Genomic DNA, 24,343 nt, shown 5'->3' with positions numbered 1-24,343 from the left:
ATTAAACTGTCTGTGAAGGCATTCAATATAGTTCAGTGCCAAAACCAGGTAAGGGTACTTCCTTGTGTCTTTACATGATGGGACCTTGACCATCTTGGTTATGAAAATATATGCTTTTCTAACAGCATCCATTGTTTTAATATACATTTATTATAGAGTTGAGGTTAAAATTAATCCTATGTTAATTTTATTTATATAATATAATAAAGCATTAATAATGAATTCCATGTTACTTTTCCCTTTTATCATTTTTGGTTGTTTCAGAATATTTGTTTAAGAATATTAATGTTACAGTTTACATTGTAGAAAACTTGGAAGCTATTCAAATTAATTTTTTTTTGTTACATAAAAGTAAGGTCTGAATTCTAACTTTAGGAGTACCATAGCTAGTTTACCAATCTTGTTATCAGTTCCCACAATGGTGAAAAGAGATTATGCTAAATGAGTCCCTAAAAATCCTTCCAGGTCTATCACTATACTTTTATACAAAAACTTGTATTTGCATAATGCTTATGTTACTAGAATTCTTCCATATTCTACATTCACTTACACATGTTTTGTGAGGTGATTGGACAGATCTCATTATGTCTGTTCTACACTGGTAAGGACATTGAGCTGCAAAGGAATTAAAATGACTTTCTGGAGTCACACAAATAACTTTGAACTAGCTATATATTCTTTCTACAATTTCATGTTATAAATCTATAACATCCTAATGCTAATTTCTTGTTAGGTACTTGTTCAAAATAAGTATTCGTTTTTTAGGATATTTAATACATTATCATTCCATACCAATTTAGGTGTTTTTATAATATGACCCCTTGTTACTTAGAAATTTGGTTAGGCACCCACATAATTTTTAGGAGGCCAGAACAAACTACTAAATTTGCACAGCAGTCAGACACATAGGTAATCACCTTTATGGTACTTTTAAGTTGATAGAGTTTTTATCTTTGGAAAAAGTTAAACAGTTGCTTACAGAGGGCCCTCTAAATACCATCAGGATAGGTTTTAAAGGTCATTTTTAAGCTTGCTTAAAAAGGTCATTTTAAGTGATATACCTCACTCCATCCTGTCTTCCTACTTCCTTTCTAACCCCTTAGAATCCATTTTCCCTCCATGCTGCCCCTGATGAGCTTGTAAAACATAACTGGATCTTGTCATTGTCTAAAAACCTCAGTGGCTTTCCCCTGCACTTAAAGAGCCTACTTTAGAGTAGGATGAATTCCTACTAGGAGGTCAGACCCTCACTTTCTGCCCTCCAATCACCTCAGACTTCTTTCTGTGTCATTCCTAGGTTCTTCCCTCCTTAGGGCCTTTGTCCTTGGTATTCCTTCCATTTGTAAAGCTCCCCCTAAGTCTTTGTTTGGCTGGATCCTTTATATTTTTTAATCTCTCAAATGTCCTTCCCAGATTGCCCAATCTAAAGTAGCCTCTCCATTCCCAGCCATCACTGTCCATTACATTACCCCCGTTTTTAGTATTGTCTTTATAGTACTTAATGATAGCTAAAATTATTATATTTGTTGCTACATATCTTTTCTTTCCCCTTGCATGCTCAAGCTCCTCCAGCCTCAAGAAGTGTCAATTCCAGGAAGCAGGGGCTTTGCCAATCCCAGGAATTGCCATATAACTAGCTCCTATAACAGTGCCTGGCTCATTGCAGTAAATCAGTAAATACTTTTAAATAATTAAGTAGGTGAATGAATCTTACAATTCTGAGTAGAGTTCAAACAATTTTCATCTACAAGGTTCCTCTGTTGTAATTATATGATAGAACGTCAAAACTTTTCAGTCCAAAGTTTGGTCCTTAACTTTTTTGTATGGACTTCTAGGAAATTCAAACTAAATATATGGCTTAACCATAGTTACTGTTAGCCTAGGTATAGTATAATTTTATCCCTCTTCTTCTGGTGATCCTACCTATAATTTGCTGGTAGAAACGGGTGACTATAGAATTGGGAAGAGAGAGAACATTGGGATCAGACAGTGCTTTGTTCAGTGTCTCTCAACCATAGTAACCCCAACTCTAAACTAGGGTTAATAGTTCAATAATTTGTATATTTATTCAGTGCTGACTATATTTTAGGTACTTCGAGCAAGGGAGAAAGGGATAAAAAAGTCAGAAATGTGTCAGACTCATCTAGAAAGGGTTTTGGACTGTTAAATCAGCCACTACCAAAAAAATTTGGTGAATTTCTGGGACAGGCAGCATTCTAGGTGTCACAGAGGAACTTCAGAGAATTAGTCAGCCCAGGAGTAAGAGTTGAGAGTATTCTTCTAGAGGGGGGAACAAGACCCAGGAGAGAGGTACTGAATGAAACATTTAAGTAACTATAAACAGCTTTATATATTTCCAGTACAGAGAATGAGAGACTGAAAAGTCTGTGAAAAGATCCAGAGAAGATAGTTGGTGCAGTGATTAGGAGTGTAAACTTTTTCCTGAGGATAAAAAGAGTCCACCGCAAGATTTTTGGCTGATGATTGATATGATCATGTGTGTATTTTCTGTCTTCTAAAAGGTTCCTTTGGCTAAAGATGGAGAAGAGACTGAGAGGGAAATAAGATATTGTTGCAAGAAGCAAAATAGGACAGTGGTAGTGCAGGAGCATTAGAGTGAAGTGGGCTAGTATTTGTAAATTCCATCTGAGTGTTCTCACACGTAGTGGGGGTTCGGTTAATTTTTACAAGTTCTTGTTTTTTGCTGAAGGTGAATCGAGGCTGCATAACTTCTAGGTTATGTAGTTAAACTGGTTATATCTAAAGACGTTTTCAAGTTATTAGTGTTTGTGTGTGCATGTACATGCACGTGCAAATGACACCACAGATTCAATTGAGTTAGTCGTAAGAGTCCCTAAGTGTATCTTGATTAATGCTATTCCAGTTCCCTGATTTAAACTTAGAATAATAAATTAATATACATACACATAAATTAATATGATTACACATACATACTTAACAGAAGAGTTCAGAGAAAGTAGCTGAAGTTTGAGAAAAGTAAGAGCTTAATGGAGTGACAGAATATTAAATGCTAGTGTTAATTTAGGGAAAAAGTGCTTTCAAAGAGAGTTGCTCAATTGATTATGTAAATAAATCTTTGCAGATGACAGAGAAGGTCATGAAAAATGCTGCAGCATTGACAGAAGTGAGGGTATTAGGAAGGAGTCTCCTTATGAGGTAATGTGTGCTTGACTGTGTCTTAGTAATTAAAATTATCATTTAATGATGTGTCTAAGGTTTATCAGTCTAAATGAAAAAAAAAGGTGGGAGGAAAAGATGAAGGAAAAAGAAAAATCTATTAGACTTATTGCAGTGCATGCAGTATTTATTTCTGCTGGGCCTGGGCAATGAGTAATACATTTCAAATCTTCAAGTCAGTCCTCCAGGCAGGGCTAAAGCAATGAAATTATCTGGTGTGCAATAAAGCCCTTGAAAGTAAATGTTAAATTAAATATGGCTTATCATTGAAGTCCTTGGAAATAAAAGCTGAAATGATTATTTTTATCATTGAAGTAAGATGAAAAACTGATACAATGGATACATAAAATTAATACCTACTATTTTTGTTAATAACTTGACAGAGATAACATGATTATTTTTTTATTTGAAGATTATTTTCTAGCTATGTTGTAATACTCATCATTAGAAAAGTAGAATATGTGGTAGTGTTTGAATAAAATCTAGAAATGAACCATTAGAGGTAGGATCTGTGATGTCACTTAAAATCAAGGTAGTTTCCTCTGTGTGTGTGTCTCACATATGTACAAGAGGAGTGGGGTGGGATTTTTCAGTAAAAATTGTTATATAATATATCTACAAATGATAACTTAGAATAGACACAGCTTCACAGTTGAATCACTACTCATGGTACATCTGTCAGGACAAACTATAAAGTCCTTGTTTGTTGATGGCCTTTTGATACAAGTTGTAGTAAACACTTTTAAGTTACATGGAATTACTCCTAAACATTTATCGAAGAAGTATATTCACATTAAAAACTTTGGAAAAATGTTTTAAATTCATGATGCATGAATTGTCCATTCTCAGAACCCTCCAGTGGCTTCTTATCGTAGAATAAAATCCAAAATCATTACCACAGCCTTCCTACATGATTTCACCACAGAATATCTTTCTGTCTTAATTCCCTCTGGTCTTCTCAGAGCTTGTACTGACTCCTTGCTATTCCTAAAACATGTCAAGGCTACCGCTACCTTTGGCTTTTGCCCTTGAGGTTTCTGTACATGAAATGCCTTTCCCCAGTGTGTATCTGCAGAATTCAGGCATTCACTCCATTAAGGTCTTTACTCAAATGTTATCTTAACAGTGAGATCTTCCACCCTATCTATATGTCCCATATCTTACATAATTAATTTTTGAACTACTTATCTCAGTGTGACAAATTCTTATTTGTTTGATGTTCTCTTCCCTCCCACCCCACTGCCAACTATCTACCACCACACACAAGTGCAAAATCTATGGTATTGGTATTTGGGGTACATCCAAGCTTCTTCCTGGGGAAATAAAGTTTCATTAATTCCTATTTTTTAAAACACTATAGCATAAATTTCAGTAGAAGTACTTTTTCTCAAATAATTAATCTACTCAATAAATTTTTGAGTACTCAAAATCAATTGACAAGTAGGTCGCTTCTAGACTTAATTTTCCATCTTACCTATTAAGTGGTACTTTTTGAGAACAAGAATTACTTAAAAGCCTTATATTGCTATCATAGAATATTGCATCTTGAAATTTGAATAGATATCAGTGCTTTCCAACTTAAAGGGCATTGAACAACTCCAAATATATTTTATACTGTCTTTGGTTCATGAGGTACTTTGATACTTAATTGGTTTTGTTTTTAAGTTGTATAAATAACCCAAGAATTTTTCATAAAATCTTTAGTCATTATATCCTTTGGCTTAGTGACATACTAGACTTATCTCAGTTTTACCTAAAGACAAATATAAGTATATACTTCATAAATATATGAAAGGTAATACCTATGTTATATATAAAGTATGTGTGTATATATACACACAGGTATGTATGTGTATATGATACATGAATATATATATATATAAAAAACATATATACAAGTGTGTGTGTAAATATGTATAAAGTAAAGTATAAAAAACAATTTTATTATCTCAATATCATGTCTTAGATCTTCCCTAGCTACCTACTCTCTCACATCAGTCTCTTTTATTTAATGTTTGCTGAAGGTAGTCATTATCACTATTTGACAGTTTTCTTCAGAATTATCCTTTTATTTGTCTCTACCCACTAGTTGTAAGATTCATAAGAGTAGGAAGTTTGTATTTATCTTCAGCTGTGTTTAGAAAAGCTGAAATAGCCCCTAGCATACTGGCATAAAGTAGGTTTTCAATAAATGAGTTTGACTGAATACGTATAATAAGTTACATGAGTTCAGGATGTTATCAGAGTGCTACTTAATTCTCCTTAACAAATTCACAATTTCACTGTGGAAGACTTTCCACAATTTGGATAACAAAAATTATCATAGTACTTGTATGAGTTAAGATAGTGCTAGCCTTTGTACCAAACCAAACGACATAATGGTTCAAACACAATAGAAATTATTTCTCTTTTGCATGAAATCCATAGCAAGTACTCTTTATCACTTAGTGGACAGTTTCCTTGTAAGCAGTGATTTAGGGATCCTGGCCTCTTCATTTTGTGACTCAGTTGTCTAACCTTCAGTCCAAAACTTCTGTTGTCTTCCACAGAGACTGTCTTGATACAAGAACAAATATCATGGCAGGTCTTGTGGAAGATTTTTACAAGTAAGGTATGGAAACAGCATACATCACTTCTGTTTATCTATACTCCAGAGGCTTGAACTCAGTTAATATTGGCACATGTGGAACGGGAAGGGAGGTTGGGAAATGTAGTCTAGCTGTGTTTCCCAGCAGGAGGACATTCGTGAATAGCTAGCCAAGTTTTGGCTTTTTTATTGCATTTTATTGTATACAGACCTAAGCAAATTTGCATTTGGATGTAAGGGAGCTTTTATATCTTTTAGTAGAGTTAAAAATTACTTGTGGGTTAACATTTTAAATTCTGTGTGAGGCTTTCTCCCCAAATCAACTCTTTATTTTTGTCCAAAAAGAAAGCAGTTTAAGGATCCTACATAGATCCTATAGGATTCTTTTTTCCTTGACTTTAAACACTCACTCCCTAACTCCATACTCCCTTGAGCATTTTTACAGCTGGGATAACTAAGCTCAGTCCCTTTGGAGCTCATCAAAGTTGGTGCCTAATTGGTCATAGAAGCTCTCCTCTGGTTATTACCAGCGACTCTCCTCCCTCTCTGGGGATTGCTGTTTCCATGGCACCAGTCCCATTTGGTCCTGGAAAACAAGAGACTGAAACTCAAGTTTTAGTAACTGCAGAATATTATCAGTATTACTATGTGTATAATCACAAATTTTGCTAAAAAATACATTTATTGGGTTGTTTTTTGCATTAGAAAATGAGGTTATGATTATATTGGTATAAAGTTTCTTTAAGGTATATACTGTTTAAATAAGAAGAAAGATGCAAAGATTGGGTTAGAATATGGCCCCAAATAATAAATATGTAGAGTCAGGATACAAAGGAAAATGGGTATAGATTTTCGAATCTTTTATCCAAGGGCTTTGGACAAGTCATTTGAACCGTTTGAGCTTCCATTTCTTCAGCAATTAAGTGCAGCATCTGGGCTCTTCGTAAGTATTCAACAAATAGATGCCAAATACTCAGCACATTGCTCATTACATAGTACTTGCCCCCAAAATAATGGCAGTAATTATTACTAACATGAAGGAAAAAAACACAAAGGCATTTGGGACTTAAATAGGTGAAATTCATGCTACCCAGAAGATGATTTTTAAGTCACCTGACTTAGTACAAACAGTTGCTATGCATTTTATTGGAAATTGCTTGGACTGAGTGATCTAAAATTTTTTGGAATCCCTCAGAGAAATGTATGCTTTTCAAAACAGTGGTTATTGGTGGTTGCAAGTAAATTAAAAGGAAAAGGGATTGTATACTGTGCATGCATGTATTTGGAGTGAGAATGGTGTGGCTGTCACTTGAAAAACCAGCATAAAACTGTGTTTCTTAACAGAGAACAGGATATTTACACTTATACATAATTAATCAACTACCTAGTACTTCTGTGGAAAATTATTAAACAGTTTGTTTTAGGTTTCAGGTAAACATTTTCATTGTGAAAAAATACAGCTATCTTTCAGATGACAAACTTTCAGTGGTTCTGATAGTAATTATAGAACTGCTCTCACTATGCCAGGTCTTTAGTTAATGTGATGAAATTAGCTGACTAGCTGATACTGTAACTAACTCTATATATGTGTGCATCATTTTCTTCTGATTATCAAATGTTAGGGAAATCATATATATCAGGCAATGTTTTGTTTCTGCCAGAACCACCTACGAGAATGGAGTTGCTTTCCTCTGTTACATTATGAGGTTCTCTCTCAATTTAAGAAAAAAGTACTTTGATAAGGAACGTCAAACAGAAATGACCTCAGCAATACTGGCTTCTAATGCTTTTAAGGCTCCCATGATGGAACTCCATGAAGGAGTTAAAAAGAAGTTTACATTTTATACAGATTTAATAATGATTCCTGGATATGTGATCTCAAGAACTTTAAAGATTAGTTTACAAAGTAAATAGCAAATGATTTTGTAAAGAACCTGCAAGACAAATGAAAATCAACTTTACTAATAAATCTCAAACAACTTAGAAGGAATGAAATTGTTGGATGACTCAGGAAGTGACTTTGTGATCTCAGAGTCATTGATACTGGAGATGCAGGTATAAAGTTTTAATAAATTTGTTTTGTGAAAGTGAGAAATTATTTCACTTTATCTTTCTGTATGATTTTGAAATTGGTATAATAAACTACATTACTAATTGATATAGGCAACCACTTGACCATTTTATCAATATCCATGACAGTTCTCAAGTCATATAATAAATTAATAAATACATTAAAATTTAATGCTCAAGTCTATGTGCTCCAGAGCCAGATATCCAGGGCCAGAATCTATCTCTGCCACCTTTTGCTGTATGATCTTGGTACAGATTGCTTAACATTTTGGGGTCTTAGTTGCTGTCTATCTAAAATGGTCACAGTAATACCTACTTCATAAGATTGTCGTATGAATTAAAAAGCTAATATTATGTGCAACTGCTTAGAACAGGGCCTGGTACATAGTAACTGATATTCAGGTGACCTTACTGCTGAGAAAAATGGACATAGCCTTTCATTTTGAAATATATGATACTTAGATTATACACTTTTCCATCATACTAAAGGATTCTCCTTTTCTGTTTTGAAGTAAAGTCCATGTGGATTTCCTTCTATTCAGTGTTTCTTTTAACATCCAGTAAAAAAGCCTTTCTAAAAGTATTTGCTCAAAAATATCAATCATGACTGATAGTCTTTCAATTAATTTACTAGTTTTGATTGTTTAGTTTCTTCAAAAGGGGTTCCTAGATGTTACTTTTGTGTTCAAATTATCCCTGTTTCATAAATGTAGGAATTGAATTTTAGATAGATTGTAATTTACCCAACTGTCACCAGTGAAGATTATGATTCATTTATGTGTTACTAAAGCTAAACAAAATTAATAAGGGTGGCTTTTCTACCTACTCGGGAGAGGGCTATGTCGCCACCATATTTCAGTGGCTAATTCTTTTTATGTTTGGACAGAAAGCCATGTGAAGTAGTCATGCATTTAAGCTATATCTTAATACCAAGTCTTTCTAAAACATCATTTTAATATTGGAAAATAGCAAGGAACTTTTGAAATAAACCATTACCACATTTGCACCCCCTGCACAGTGGTGTTTTCTGTGCAGATTGTCCTCCAAAGGCAGTGTGTTGAGGATGACAAGAATAGCATTTTGTGGTCAAATCACACCCAGCTGGGAGTGTGTCTGGATCAAATGCATGCCTATCATGGAGGCTTTCGCAGTCAAAATAATAAGACTAAACAAACAAAAGCACAAACTCCCCAAAGTGTTACCACTTTGAGAGAACTCTTAGCTCTGAAAATTTGAATGTTTGTAAAAGAGAGTAATTGGACTATAAGCAAAACATGACATTGAGGTTATTTATTATGTAAGATTTAGCACAGTATGCTAAGCAGTGAGTTTCTCTATGTAACCATGATTTATTTAAAATATAATATACAGACTTTTGGGAGAATACATATAATAAGTAAACTACTGTAATGATAATGGTGAGTATGGCAGTATCAAAAAGTAAGTTAGTTTTTGTTTTTTTTTATTAAATTTGGAAGATATCTGACCTAGGATGATGGAGGATCGTGACTGGAAAAAATGACAGAGAGAATGAAAAGGAAGAGAGGCATCTGTGAGGTAGATTCTATAGGTCATAATGATTTCATTTAATCATTCTATTATGTTATATTCATTTTATGGAGGAAACTAAGGAGAGGTTAAGGACGTTAGTTGAGCAACCTTGAGCAGGTTAAGGAAGAAGATTAACCGATGATAACGTCATACATGTCTAACATGAAGCTTATGTCTTTTGAACCTGACAGTGAGCAAGGAGAATGTTAAGTTCTTAACAAATTGTTAATTTTGGGGGCAGGTTTATCCAGTAGACATAAAGCAAATTTTTGTTGAACTATTCCTGTAAAACATAGTCATATCAACATTTAAAAATGTCTACGTGTATTTTAGTGAGAAATATTATTAGATCTATTGGTTTGTTGAATTATTGTCTCATGACATTTTTGGGAAAAGTTTTTTCTTGCATTTATGTGTTATTCTTGTTGCATTATGAACAAGAATTATATATTGTGCAAAAATCTTTCTCTGCTCTGTGGAATGCTAATGGATTAAGTATTCAAGGATGAGTATTAGATTGAGAGCATTATTTTAAGGGGGTATAAAGGAAGCAAAATTAGTTCTGATCAATTATATTAAGGAGTCCAAATATTTAGTTTTTCAGATGTTTTTAAAGAAATATGATGATTTAGAGAAATGAAAGTTGACTGTGTTACAAAGTGGCCTTTAAAATGAGCTACTAAATAATGTTCCTATTTACTGAAACTGTATGCAGAAACAGAGTGTGTCAGAAGTTAGTAGTATCTGAAAATATCAGTAGTAAAAGAAAAAAGGGTATTTGTACATGTGAGTGTATACACAGAGAGAAAAATGAATTGCTTTTAAAACACAACTTGCCCTCAAGTATAAATGTAGATAGTAAAAGTCTGTAGCTGGCTGACTTGGGCTGTTAAAGCCCCTCCTAGAAATAGCTCTGTAACCCGCTGCTATCTGCCCTAAGATTCCAACTACAGGAATTCTATAGCTGGAAAGGACCTGTGTCTTACACAGTCTGGCATGTGGTAATTTATATAGCTAACACCCTTCTCTGGTGGTTTCTGGGTACCAGCTTTGTGCCCATTCATTTAATCCTCACAACATGGGTTTTCAGTAAATGATGTATGAGTGGAAAATACATGAGACTGTATTTTCAATAACAGTTCAGAGAAAAACAGGAAGTGTGTCCAGTAATATACCAATTCTTGCTTGCAAAGCTTGAAAACAGCATAAAGAACACTCACAAAACTACAGTGATGATATGGGGAAAATAATGCTCATTTCGGTAAATTTTTGTGATACAAAGTTAATTATGAAGTTAGTTTTTAGTCACTGTGATACCTAAGTTACCTTAGATAGTGTTATTCAAAAAAACTTCCAGGGAGGATTAGATAAATTCCAGCAGTCACCCCAGATCTTGTGTGGTCTTTGTAACTGTTTCTTGAAATAAAGTGATTCTAAGGTTAGTTGGGGAAATTTTCGTTAAATAAATTTCAACTGATGGTGGCAGCAGTTTTGTTTTGTTTTGTTTTTTAACTTTGATTTCTCAGCAACCCTAAGATGATGATAACATATTGTGGAACATGAAATTCTTTTACATTTCCATTGCAAGTACAGTAATATGCTGAATCCTTCTTAGAGCGTTTGAAAATATGAACATACAGAAGTCTTTTGGGGAGAGGAAAGGAAGGGGAAGAAGGATAGACATCTTAGTCTCTACTATCTTATCACTTTGAGGAATTTTGCCAGTTCAACAAAATATTTACTTACTGATGTCAGACTTCAGGCCAACCTCTTTGCACTTTATGTTCAAAATAGAGTTTATTTATTAGCTAGTAATTTTGCAAATGCTAATCCTTAGACTAATAAATTAGTGACTGTCAATGCCTGTTCACATGACACTTGTCTTTTGTGTAGTTCTTTTTGTTTACAGTTAATTGTTTACCATCCCTGTTTGCCCAAAAAAGAAAATAAGCTATTATACAGTTGATACCAATTTTTACAAAACTGTGATTAATTTTAAGTTTATACTTTATGCATTTGAGAATCTGATTTAAATACTACCCTTATTTTTTATATAGTTAGTAGTGTTTATGGTTAAACTATGATTCAAGCATTTGTACTACAGTAGTTTACTACAGTTGTGATTCACAGGTAATATATTTTTAGGAATATAGATTGCTTGATCCAGGAAAAATTTGAGCAGTAATATATTTTCATATAACCAAATATTAAAATAAAAACTTAAATGATAAAGAGAAAAATGTAAGTAGGAGATTCCTTTGAATTGTGCTCTTATTAAATTACTGTGAAATTATATTGGTGTTAAGATCCAATGTATAAAATATGTTAATTTCCCCTTTAGTTTATTCAATTTTATTTAGGTAATTATATAGCTTCCAATTTTTTTTTCTTTTTTGAACAGAATTTCTGTCATAAATGGTGACTAGGGTCACAAGATAATAATTCACAGTCCCATTTCACTGTGAAATTTAATTAAATAACATACTGGTAGTAATTTTAAAATAGGCACTAGATCAAACCTAGAAAAGTTTGGAATTAGTGAATTTTGTTGTCTCTGGCATCATGTCCCCCTTTTTCTGTGTATTTCCCTCAGTCTGTGAATCTAGGGGTTCAGTGTTACCTCGTTGCCCTCAAATGTAAATATGGGTGCCTGTACAAGTATATGCCCCCTGATTCCCAATCCCAAAGTTTATTGCCTCTTATAAGGACCCATTTCCCCAGGTATGTGCTCAGTGATTTGGCTGGGCCAAATCAGTGCATTTCAGCCTCTTCCCTTTGAGGGAACAGCTTCAGCAATTTCTCCCATTCCATAATCTTGGCTGATGCATACTATTAAAAATTTTAATCATGGAACTGTTATTCCAATCTATGAGAAAAAATGTTTAACTTTCTTAAACATGACATTTATTCTAAATTCAAAGTATTTAGTTAATACTAAACTGTATATGCATTTACTTTAAGTTTAATACATATTTCATGCTGTTCTGCAAAGACAAGATTGCAACCATGTTTTAAAAACTATGTTTGACTTATTTTTCTATTGTGGATAACACCTATTTCGATGATTTTTTTGGGTAGGAGAAGTTAGATGTGGAATTGGGAATGTTTTATTCACCTTGATATTTGCTGCCTCCAACAGAGTGTCTGACAGCAAATATTCAATAAGTATTCATAAAAAAGCATTGAATTCTCAAGACTGAGAATATGTCTAGTTTTCTCTTTAGAGAGTCTTTATGGTTTTTAGCCTAATATAGCCATGTGATTCTGTACTTAATGGCCAAAAGTAGGTATAGATGAATAGATTCTGGTATATGAAGGCTGGATCTTTATCTCTTCTATTAGATGTGGATCTCCATTACTCCTAGTGCTTTCCACACAGTGAATCCTTATTCAGGAAAGATGACCAGCTGATAGATACTGAAGAGAAGAGAGTCGTATGACACTTAAGTAATTGTTTAGTGAGTAAAAATTTATTAGATAGTTATGTCTTCATTTGACATATTTAAGTTAATCTTAAAAAATCACACTATGTGGCACATGTCAACCTGAGTCATTCTATAAAATATAATAAAAGTCAATTTATTGGTTTTTTAATTACTGTATCAATTGATGCCTTTTAAAATCATTGAGCCATTGAGTAATGTTGCTTTCTGTGATGAGTGACTGAATTAAATAGAAATGTAGGATGATGAAGCATATTTATCCTGGCTTTATATTAATATTTCTGATATCTATCATTTAACTCCATGTAAAATCATAGTTATTAACACACACCTCTTCAAATTTATCTTCAAATTGTTCCTGAAGAAACCCGGAAAATATTTCACATTGTGAATAAAGTATATAAATTCTCAGTTTAGAAGTATTCACCTATCCATTCCTTGTAGGGAAGTTGTTATTCTCCTAAATTTTTCTAATATTTCACATCTTCACTTGCCAGTTCAAAAGAGCACTTCTAATGAAATATGTTTGCAATGATTTCATACTTTTGAGTAAACATGTCACTCCTCTGAGCTCCTCTGGCATATTTCTTTTTATCTATTTATCTGACATCTAATCATATGCCCCCTAATAAATTTATGTAGAAATCTTTTCTTTGTATATCTGGTCTCCCATGAAATTAGAAAATATTTCTGTATAGACTGTATTACATATTATTAAATATAGTAATCTATTTATTGAGTCAGGCCTGAATGATTGTGGGATATAAATACATTTGCCTCTTTGGAACTTTGAAGTATCAAAACTGATTGGTCATGGTTATAAACCTGAATCATCTTGTTTGTGCGGCTTATTCTAAACTATGGAATGGCAAATTATTTTTGCAAGGGGAGAAGGGAGGAAGGTCAAAGGAAAAAAAGGGCTGTTGCTAAGGTAAACTCTTAAGTTTTATTTAATGATTATTTATATTTATTATTATTCAACAGCTAAATACAATCAATATGCACACAGAAAAGAGAATATTAACTGTTGCATGATGTCAGCATATATTTTGAAATATGTCTGTTATTGTCAGTAGTAATCATGTGATATTATAGATAGTATCTTTTTTTAACTCCAAAGAATTGGTAATAACTTATAAGAGTGTAAGTGTTTTAAGGGCAGTGTTTTCTTAGCATTTCATTCACCAACACATAGAGGAAAAGGACTCAGTAAATATTTGTTGAATTGAATGGTATATGAATGTTTCCTTTTTGAGTGTGTTTTCTCTGCTATATGGTAGAAGCACTTGAGGGATGGCCGGTGAATCCGTTCGAGAGAGGCTATTTTTATTTAGGGTTTAAATATAAACAACTAGAAAATTGATACTTATGTATACTGGTAGGTAAATGTTTTCCATAGCTTTCTCAGTTTTAAGTTCTTTGAGAGCATTCTTTTCTGTTTTCTTCATAGAGCCAGCACTAGTACTTGTATGACAATATATTTGTAATTTCCAATGCTCAATTTTTTTTAAACTTTAAGCATCATTTGGACATTTAAAAACCTCAAATCTGCTTTCTTATTCAAGCTGTTTCATCCCACAAATTTGCATCTGTGATGGCTAATAAATAGTGGTAGATTAATTTGCTCTCTGAATTAAATACTCATACAAGTTAATCTTAACCTCTAAACCCATCTACTGAAGCATTGAATTTAGTATTATTCAAGGCTCATTGAACACCCAGAAACTTCAAAATCTTATTTTGTGGTTTTTGGTAAATAGGACAATATTTAGTAATTTGTGAACTTAAAAAACAAAGGATCTTTTGAAATAGAATTTTTGTCTAAATGGTGTGGAGTAGAGTATACTATAATTTTTAAATGTCTTTTTAGAGTTCTTGATTCAAATTGTAATCCTAGTTTTTCCTGCTCCTTCCTGTAGCTTCCTGCAGATTTCACAAAACTACACCTTACTGATAGTCTCCACCCACAGGTGACCCACGTCTCTTCTAGCCATTCAGGATGTAGTATCACTAGTGATTCTGGAAGCAGCAGTCTTTCTGATATATACCAGGTAAGAAGGTATTTACCTGTCATTTCCTTCATTTTAATGTATTCCAAGGAGTTTTATGATTTGTTTTTTGATAAATATATTGTGTGTATATTACATGCACATGTACATAAAATGTTTATGCTTCACACAGACATATAGTATGTTACATGTTTGTTTTGGGAAGTAAAACTACAGTAATTGTATTGCCTCTGCTATTACCAGTTATCAGAATTTTAAACAGAGTGGTTACAACGGAAATACTTCTTTTGACCTTAAATATTTTATTAATTTGACTATAAATATATTAGCTTATAACTCTTCCTTGACTAAAACTATAGGGGGAAACTGTAGAATTATGCTCTTATAGTAAATTTTTCTTATTAAAATCTTGAGTATTGCAAAAGGAAGAGAATATTGGATTACTGGGTATTTTTCTTACACTTTTTAAATTATGTATAGATTTAGTTATGTGTTTAATATAAATTCTTATGATACTAATGAAAAGAAACTAGAACTATGGAATCCCAAAAACATTTTAAGAGAAAAGTACTTTTAATTGTTAAGGAACAGTTCATTGGTTTAGAAAATGCAAATTCGGGAAAAGTGACTAACATATGCAAAGAACTTATTTTTTGTGGGTCATTAAATACTAATATGGGGTTTTAGATGGCTTCAAACAAAAAGAAGATAATACTCATTTTACAAAGTATAATTTTTGGCTTCTTAAGAATTGTGTTGGAGGATGACCATAAAAGTACCTTTCTTTAAAAACAGCATTTCAGAATCACTGATGTATTCAGGCAGTGACAGGTTTGTATTTTTTTTAAAAAGTTACTAAAAGTGACTAAATAATTAAAATACCATCAGGGAAAACATGAAAGTCCTAATTTAGTAGATCTTAGAAAATTAAATTTCTCTTAAAGAGGCAATAGGTACACACCTTTCTATAATTCAAGGGTGTTATATAGAGAGCTTACTATTTAATAAATGATAGCCACAATGTAATTATTTGCAGATTGGCTGATTAAGAATTTATTATTTTACAATAAAAAATATGTTCTGTTTCCTTAACTTTTCATATTTCTACTTTGATGCATTAAGTAGTAACTTTTAATTAAATCTTTAGGAACTAATCCCATTTTCAAATATTAGAGGAACTGAAGATGGTAGATCAGGCTAAATTTACTCTCCTCCTCCAAACCCCCAAAACTGCCTGTTTTTAGAAGTTGCTTTTTTTAACATTTATTCAAGAGTATCCCTTAAAAACAGACCAGTGAACAGTATAAGCAAGAGCTATGCTTTAGATTACATCAACTGAAACATCATGACAGAGTCCATGCCTTCTAAACGTTGAGATGAATATACATTTTAAAGGTCTGTTCTGGAAACACAGGGGTGATGTAGCAGTTATCACTGCATTCTTCAAGTATGTACAAACCTGAATGGGACTTCTAGAAGGTAAATCTGTAATAACAGTGAAGTTAGTTTATATAATTTATTGAGGCATATTTTGAGGAGAAGGCTACCTTTATGTGCTCTTATTACCTTGAGTAGGCCTGGGTAGGTTCATAGGGAAATTCTTGATGGTACTTCTGTCCTCAGAATGTCTGAGAATCCAGACTGGGCAAGAACTCCAAGTCGCTTGGACATGGCTGGAGCTTGCAGATGAAAAAGAAGATCCCTGTGTATTTTGATTTGTGTTAGTTGACTTTCAAGGTTATTCATTTTCAAACTTGCTATCAGGCATGTAACTTGTTAAGTTTATATCCTTCATAAGGAAAATACATAGATCTATCTAGCTTTAGTTATTGGCTATATGAAATTTAACATTTAATAGAGACCCCCAGTGGACCATTTCTATTATCTTTAAGTTAGAAATTCTTAAGGTGAGAAGAAATTTGACAGGTGCACCCAGTTCAGTGAACAATGTTGTAATTTGAATCCTGTAGAACTTTCCTGTCAATCAGGCATTCCAGTTTATTGTTGAACAATTCGAGGGATAGGCAACTGTATGTTATGGTAGCCCATTTAATCTTTGTACAGTTCTGATTTAGGAGAAAGCTGTCACAATGAAGCCAGTATAAATGCTCATGAGATGGACACAGAGAGCTTGCAACTGAATGCTGTGTAGAAAGAGAAAAGGTTAGAGTAATTTTTCAGATTGGGTGGGAGGAGAGGAATTCAAGAGGGAAGTGGAATACCTGGTTTTAAGAAAAGAAATCGTCCTCTGATTTAACAGGATGTATCATGGTTGATTTGGAGTGGGGAGTTTGGGAGTTGAAAAAATTTCTATCTGATAGCTTCTGTTTTTCTCTCTAAAGAGTCTAGTTCAATTTGTTGAGAGTGAGAGGGTTGGCAGGTAGAGATTCAAGGAGAGAGCTTTTGAAATAGTGATTTTGGACAGTAGGACAGCAAATTGACCGGAGCATTGGAGGCTCAATTGAGTTGGTGCCCTCAAATACAGAGTGATTTATCTCTGCCGTTAAGTAATTTTCTTCACAGTACCACAACGAAAGCAAAGATTTGGCTTCACCCAGGACTAGAGTTTTGTTAAATGAATGTAACACAAGGAAGGATGGAACAGTATGCCAAGTTCTTTCTAACTGCAGAGCTTTGTTTTTTCATGCCTTCTGCCTGGAAGGTTTTTCCTGGCTTGATCCTTTCCTGCCTTCATTTTCAAGTAGCATCTTCTCAGAGAATTCTTTCCTTATTACTCTGTGAAAAGTAGATCTTATATTTTGGTTCCTTTCTTGGCTAGGCCTTTTATTTAGATTTTAATTGAAACAGTTATTTTCTTTGTTGTTATATCTGCTTGCTTGAATTACAGCTTTAAGAAGGCAGGGAACTTCTCTGTCTTGTCTCCATTTTTTTTCTAGAGCCTAGTATAGTGCCAGGAAATTACAGGTATTCAGTAAAGATAATGTTTAATGAATGTGATTGAAGTATTAGACTAGAGAATATAAACTGGAGGTATAGACATAGAAGGGAGTAAGTTCTTCAAGACTGAAGATCATGCTTCATAATGCTGAAAAAAAGTTACCTTTAAAGCAGATGGAAGCAAGTTGAAAAGTAGGAGGATGTTGGTGATAAAAAGCAGAATGCCTAAGTTGGTGATAGGAGACAGTGCAGTTTCCAACCATGATAAAGTCCTGGCCAAATGGTGTGACTATCAGAACAGTAGCTTAGGTGGACTGGAAATAGTTGTACAAAAATAGATCTGTAGAGCAAAAAGTTCAAGCAAAATGGAATTCATGTGTAAGGATGTAATCTGTAATAGAAGAAACCTCACAAATGAAAAAAATGATGGATTATTCAATAAGTGGTCTTTGGGGTGGGGGAGTCATTTTATAGGCTCACTTTATATTATAATAACTAAGATAACTAAAGAGTTAGCATCATAATAGTATAATAAATGATCAAAAAATTTAATAATTAAAAGGTCGGTTGAGACAGATTTAAAGTCACAATATAACTCACTTATGTAAATTAATAAGTAAAACACTCATGTCACAATATAGCAATAGTCAAAAGACAAGAGTAGGTAACTTGCAGATGTCTGTACCTTAAATAAAAATATTGAAAACTTATTAGTAATTGTGTATATGAGGATTTAAATATGGAACTATTTTTCCTATCAAATTAATACAGACTTTATCATATGTATAAATATTTATATATAGACATTCTTACACCCAGTAGGATTGTACTTTTCAGAAAGAAACCTAATAATATACATTAAGAGCTTTAAAGGATTATTCCCCTCTTTTAGGCATACACACACATATACACACATTTTTAAAAAATGAAATTTAAAAAAAACACTAATAATGTAAAATTAAGAACAACCTAAATTATGATACACAAAGTAGACTCAATGACAAGCATCATACTTGCTTCCAAACTTATTTTCATTCTTTTTGCATATATTTGGTTTTGTTTGCAGTTCTTACTCTTTATCATCTCATTCACATCAGCAGTGGCGTTAGCATTCAGCTTCTAGCCTCAGTTTATATCTGAGTCTGACTTAGATGCTATTTGGGTTAAGTATGTATGCTTGGAATTCTGCACACTATTTACATCAAGAACACTTAATATCCTCATGTTTAAGAAGGTTGCTTAGTGAAATCAGCCAGGTGGAGGAAGACAAGTACCAAATAATTTCCCTCATTTGTGGAGTATAACAACGAAGCAAAACTGAAGGAACAAAACAGCAACAGACTCACAGACTCCAAGAAGGGACTAGGGGTTACCAAAGGGGAGGGGTGGGGAAGGGCAGGTTAGGAGGGAGGGAGAAGGTGTTTGAGGGGTATTATGATTGGCATACATAGTGTGGGAGGAATCATGGGGAAGGCAGTGCAGCACAGAGAAGGCAAATAGTGACTCTCTGGCATCTTACTATACTGATGGGCAGTGACTGCAGTGGGGTATGGGGGGACACGATAATATGGGTGAATATAGTAACCACATTGCTTTTTCATGTGAAACCTTCATAAGAGTGCATATCAATAATACTTTAATAAAGAAAAAGAAGGTTGCTTAATGTGTGGGATATTTAATGAACAAAAGTTTTTTTGTAAATGATTTTTTAGTACTTAATGATGAAATGTATAGTAATTTTTATTTTAGTTAAATTAACACTTCTAGAACTTTATGGCATTTAATATTTCCTCAGTTTGTTCATTTTTTGATATCCTTTTAAAATGCAAAATAAGCTGGTTTTTAGAGTTTTATTCATAACAATGTGTGGCCATCTTTGATTTAAATAAATCATAGAGCTTTCAGCATTGATCTGAGTTTATTACTAGTTTTTTTTAGAATATTACTGTTTAACTGTAATGTGCACTTGTATCTATGTTAGTTTTACATGTAGAAGGTAAATTAATTTAGGGCAGGACTTATTTGCCTACCCAAAATATGTAAGCCTTTCTTCTTGTTCTGGAGACAAGTATAATCAGATAATGTTTAAATATGAAGTGTGCGTATCTTAGAATAGAAGGGTTTAAAGACAAGCATTAATCGTAGTAAAAATTGTAATTGGGAGGAAGCTAGAAAATAGTAAGTAGTTTGCTTGTGATTATATGCAAAGATATTTTTAAACATTATGTTTTATGACAGCAAAGCAGAAAACATTTTGTTACTTTATTTTGACTATTTTCTTTATGAAGACAGTTTGAGAAAACTGGGCAAAATATTGTAGTGCAAAGTATTTAGTTTGTATTGGTCAGACCTGATTTTGAGTCCTGGAATAATTAAAGTTTGTTTTGCTTTGTTTACATTGAATAACTTATTTACTTTCCCTTAGTGTTTTCTCATCTGAAAAATAGAGGTAATAACACTAATTTGCTGAATTGATACAAAGATTAATTAAAATGTATTAAAAGCATAAAGTATAGTACAAGACACAGGTAATCATTCAACAGAGGGTCACTGTTTTTATAATTATTGTATAAACGATTTAGCCAGAATTTAGTGCAGCTAGCCTGAGAGAAATTTTTTTACAATGTAAGGGACTACGATGTTTAACCAAGTTTTGGGGTTTTTTGGTCAAATTCTGCCACTCTAAATTGTGTGCAAGCCTCATTGCTTGGATGGGAATGGTAAAGGTATGCAAGTACTGAGATGAAGGGAGAAAAAAGGGACTTTGAGGTAGCCTATAACTGGTGTTCTTTTTCCCTTATATGATCCAAGACTAGTCCTATGAATGGTGAGATGTAATTTTAATTTACTGTTAAATGACTTTCCTAAAGTCACATAATGACAGGGGGAGCTGAGATTTTAATCACTAAACACTGAGTTTGTTCAACAACTATAAATTTAGTAACTACTAGGTTTCAGGTACTCTTCTTAAGTTTAGTATGCTTCTCCTGCAGACCAGTTATTGTTTCATTAAACTTCTAACTCCACTGTTTCCAAATGTCTCATTGCTCACAAGACAGTGGTATTATGAAATTAGTAGATGCCTGAAAAATGATCAGGTTCTATTAAAAATGTATTATTAAAAGCAATTCTTTAATATTTTTAAATAAAATGGATATTTAAAATAAAAATGATCTAAGTTATTGGTCTAGTGAATGTTATTTTATGAATATTTTGTTTCTTAAAGAGTAGAATACACATAACAGAGGTAGAAAATAACTAATGTTGTTTATACAAATGGGGTGTGGAGGGTTCAGTTTGGAGATTAATCCAATTCACATATAAAAGTCTCTTTGTGCTGTTTAAGATTTAAATATAATTCACTTAAATGATGCTAATGATTTCTTAGGGTTGGTATAAAATATATTTTTCATCTCTTGCCATATGGTAGATGTTTAAAAATTAAAAACCGTAAGTTATATAACTGTTATTTAAAGAAATTTTTATTTCTATCTTCAGTGTTGTCCCTTCGTCACTCTAGACTAATATTAAAGAATATGTATATAGAGGACTGATTATATATTTGAAAATATGTGATGAATAATATAACCTTCAGTGTTAAGACGAAACTGGGGTGAAAATGTAGTCACAGCAAGCACTGGCAAATTGTCACATTTCTAGACTTCAGAAATAAGGTGGTGATACAATGTTGGCCTAGTTTGTCTGATCACTGCCTTGATACTATATCACATCAAGTTCAAGGTCAGTTTCATTCTAGAATCTATAGACAATTCTGTGAATTCTGAGTTTAAATTAGGAGATGTGTTTCTGAGTGTGCTGCAATTAATTTCTTGCTTTGGCCCCAGAACCTTCTTGCTCTCCCATCTGGAGAACCTCTGCCAGTAGTGATTTTACCCAAGCAGTGGTATTTTTTTAAGGCCCCTGTTTTAACGAGCTTTTCCTAGACATTCGGTTTCCCATTTTCACTTTTCTGTCTTCATTAGGTATTCTGTCTTCAATTATTTTCCCCTTAGGTTTTTCTTATAATGTAAATGTTTTCAGGAAACTGTATGTAAAGAATTAAAAATGTGATTAAAATTCTTTTTTTTTTAAGTTTAGAAAATATTAATGTACATGTATTGCTTCAAAATATAGAATTAAATCTTATGTTCAATAATAAAACCAAGAATTTAAAAAGGTGAAACTTTGTTGATAAGAAATAATTTATTCCTCCACTATTAAATTAAATTAAATTATAGAAAAGGGATAGATCTTATGTAAGCCACATTCTGTGGTTAAGATTTTGAAGCCAGAATTCCTGGGTTCTAATCTTCATTTCGCAATAACAATAGTATGACCTGACTGTTTGGAGAATAAAAAAAGTTATTCATAATGGCACTTACTTTATAGGATTGTTTAAAGAACTAAATGAGTTAATACATATAAAACAGAGCAGTTCCTGACACATTCCAAGTACTCATTTATTCATTTTTAATCGGTATCTGCCTATTCTTTAAAATATAAGATGTCTTCATTATGTTTGAAAATTATGTGAGCTATGAATTATTTGAAGATGGTTTACTTTATAATATATGCTTTCTACAAAGTTAATAGTTCTATAATAAAATATTTTAAAGAATTTAATATCTTAAGTGGAAAAACAGGTTTGTGATGTTCCAGATTAATATAGTTGCTATTTAGTTGAATTCCATTCTTACTATGCATAAATAGTGATTTCTGGGTATATAATGTCAAATAAGGCCAATAAGAGATATGTAGATATAGACATGGTTGAAATAATGATCACAAAATTCTACTGAATGACCTAAAAAAGATAACTATTGTAGACTTGAGATAGCCCAACAGAAGAGACCATTTTGAAATCTGTGGCTCTGGTGACTAAGAAAATATTCAAGTAATAAAGTATATCTTGAGTACTTGAAATCTGATTGGTGATAAAGTCAACTGTGTTGAGAAATGGGAAGAAAAAAATGTGTTACCTGCAGGCATATGTTCTGTCACACTTTTTGGCAATTTATAGTGAGATAGACATTTGTGATAATCAAAGTTTGTTAATATTTTGTGTATTTTTCAAGTTATCTTTGATTTATGATTCACTTTTCCATAAAGACCATCTAATAGGAGAGAAGTGGCTCAGTCTTCTTCTTGATATTAATAAATAAACCCACCCCTGTTCTTTTAAGGAAGAAATTGGTCAGACTCCACTGTCACCCTTAAGCTCTTTGCTTAAGCCATTCTCTCTGAAAAATGGAGTGAAAACAAATACTATCTTCCTTTTCTTTTTTCTACTGTTACAAATGCCATATGACAGCTCAGATAAGAAAATTAAAATTATTGAGATAAAATGATCCTAACTAAAAATTGAATAGGAGATAAAATCACTCATATTTGGTTAAAGTAATTTTTTTATATAGTACCTGGTACATAAATGTTTGTTGATATTGAATAGATGTAACTTAGTTACAGAAAAATACAATTAAAGAATTAATATTTCCAACTAGACTTGTTCTTTCTTTTGGGTACAAAAGGTTTACTTAAAAACATTAACAAAATGTTCTGATCTAATTGAAGGCCACAGAAAGTGAGGCTGGTGATATGGACCTGAGTGGGTTACCAGAAACAGCAGTGGATTCTGAGGATGAGGATGATGAAGAAGACATTGAGAGGGCATCAGATCCTCTGATGAGTAGGGACATTGTCAGAGACTGCTTGGAGAAGGACCCAATTGACAGGACAGATGATGACATTGGTAAGTCTGGATGAAAACATGAATTTAAAAGCAATTTAAAATATTTAGAGGTAGACTTACCTGATGTAATAAAGCCCAAGAATAGTAGGCTTTAAAAAGTCATTAATTTATAAAAATTCCCTTGTGTAAAGAGTAGCATTTGAAAAAATTTTGAAAAAGCCAGCTTAACTCAGTCAATACCTTCAAGAGTCTACAAATAATAAAACTTTGTAATAAAACCCTTCTCCATGAACTCTTCAATTTTATGATAAAAAATTAAGTCTTCCACACAATATTACTTGTGTTAATTTTCTTTTGAGCACTGTTCCTGCTAAGTTCATATTTTCTATATGTAAACATTGATCAAGTGACAGTTGGTAAAATTGTAAATGACTGCTTCAACTCTGGTTCCATAGGAAGATGAGACTGTATAGAACAGGACAGCAAAATGCTGAGTTAGCAGCGTATGGGCTGTCAGGGGTCAGGTGGGATTTTAAAAGCATCCTACCGTTAAAAATCTAAGTGACTTTTAAAAAAAAAATAAGTGGCTCCACTTTCTCCTTCCTTGATATTCACTATCCAACTTTCCTGTCAGAGCAGGAACTGATTGCACAGTAATGGGTTAGTGTTTGAGTATGCCTTCTGCCCTCTGGCTTCCTCCTTAGAATACTGAGAGGGAGAGCAGTTTCTTTGAGAGTCTTCTCTCTGCTACAGGTCTCAAATCTGTAACCACCCTTGCCTGAACCTGGGTTATCTGTTCTCCCCTTGCCCCCAACTCTTCTTGGGGCCAGTGTGTATTTATAAAGAAATTCAAGGAGCTAAATATATTGGGATTAGATATAGGACAGTACTTTCAAGT

The 24,343-nt window shown here is 33.0% G+C and overlaps 1 protein-coding gene across 13 annotated transcripts in view; it reads left to right on the top strand.

Moving 5' to 3' along the window:
* RAPGEF2 (Rap guanine nucleotide exchange factor 2) overlaps positions 1-24,343 on the top strand; it is a 251,112-nt gene that overhangs the window by 185,503 nt on the left and 41,266 nt on the right. For 12 of the 13 annotated variants that reach the window (XM_036992930.2, XM_036992931.2, XM_036992929.2 and 9 more), the window contains 2 exons: positions 14,769-14,900; positions 23,328-23,505. In XM_036992930.2, coding sequence (XP_036848825.1) covers positions 14,769-14,900; positions 23,328-23,505 — 310 coding nt within the window. Of the gene's footprint in view, positions 1-5,855; positions 9,413-14,768; positions 14,901-23,327; positions 23,506-24,343 lie in introns of those variants that run through there. The other variant, XM_073232530.1, reaches the window with a different exon arrangement.

The sequence above is a fragment of the Manis javanica genome, chromosome 3 (assembly GCF_040802235.1).
Source record: "Manis javanica isolate MJ-LG chromosome 3, MJ_LKY, whole genome shotgun sequence".
Classification (NCBI taxonomy): domain Eukaryota; kingdom Metazoa; phylum Chordata; class Mammalia; order Pholidota; family Manidae; genus Manis; species Manis javanica.
Note: the sequence above shows the minus strand (reverse complement) of the source record. Positions and strands in the feature narration are given on the sequence as shown.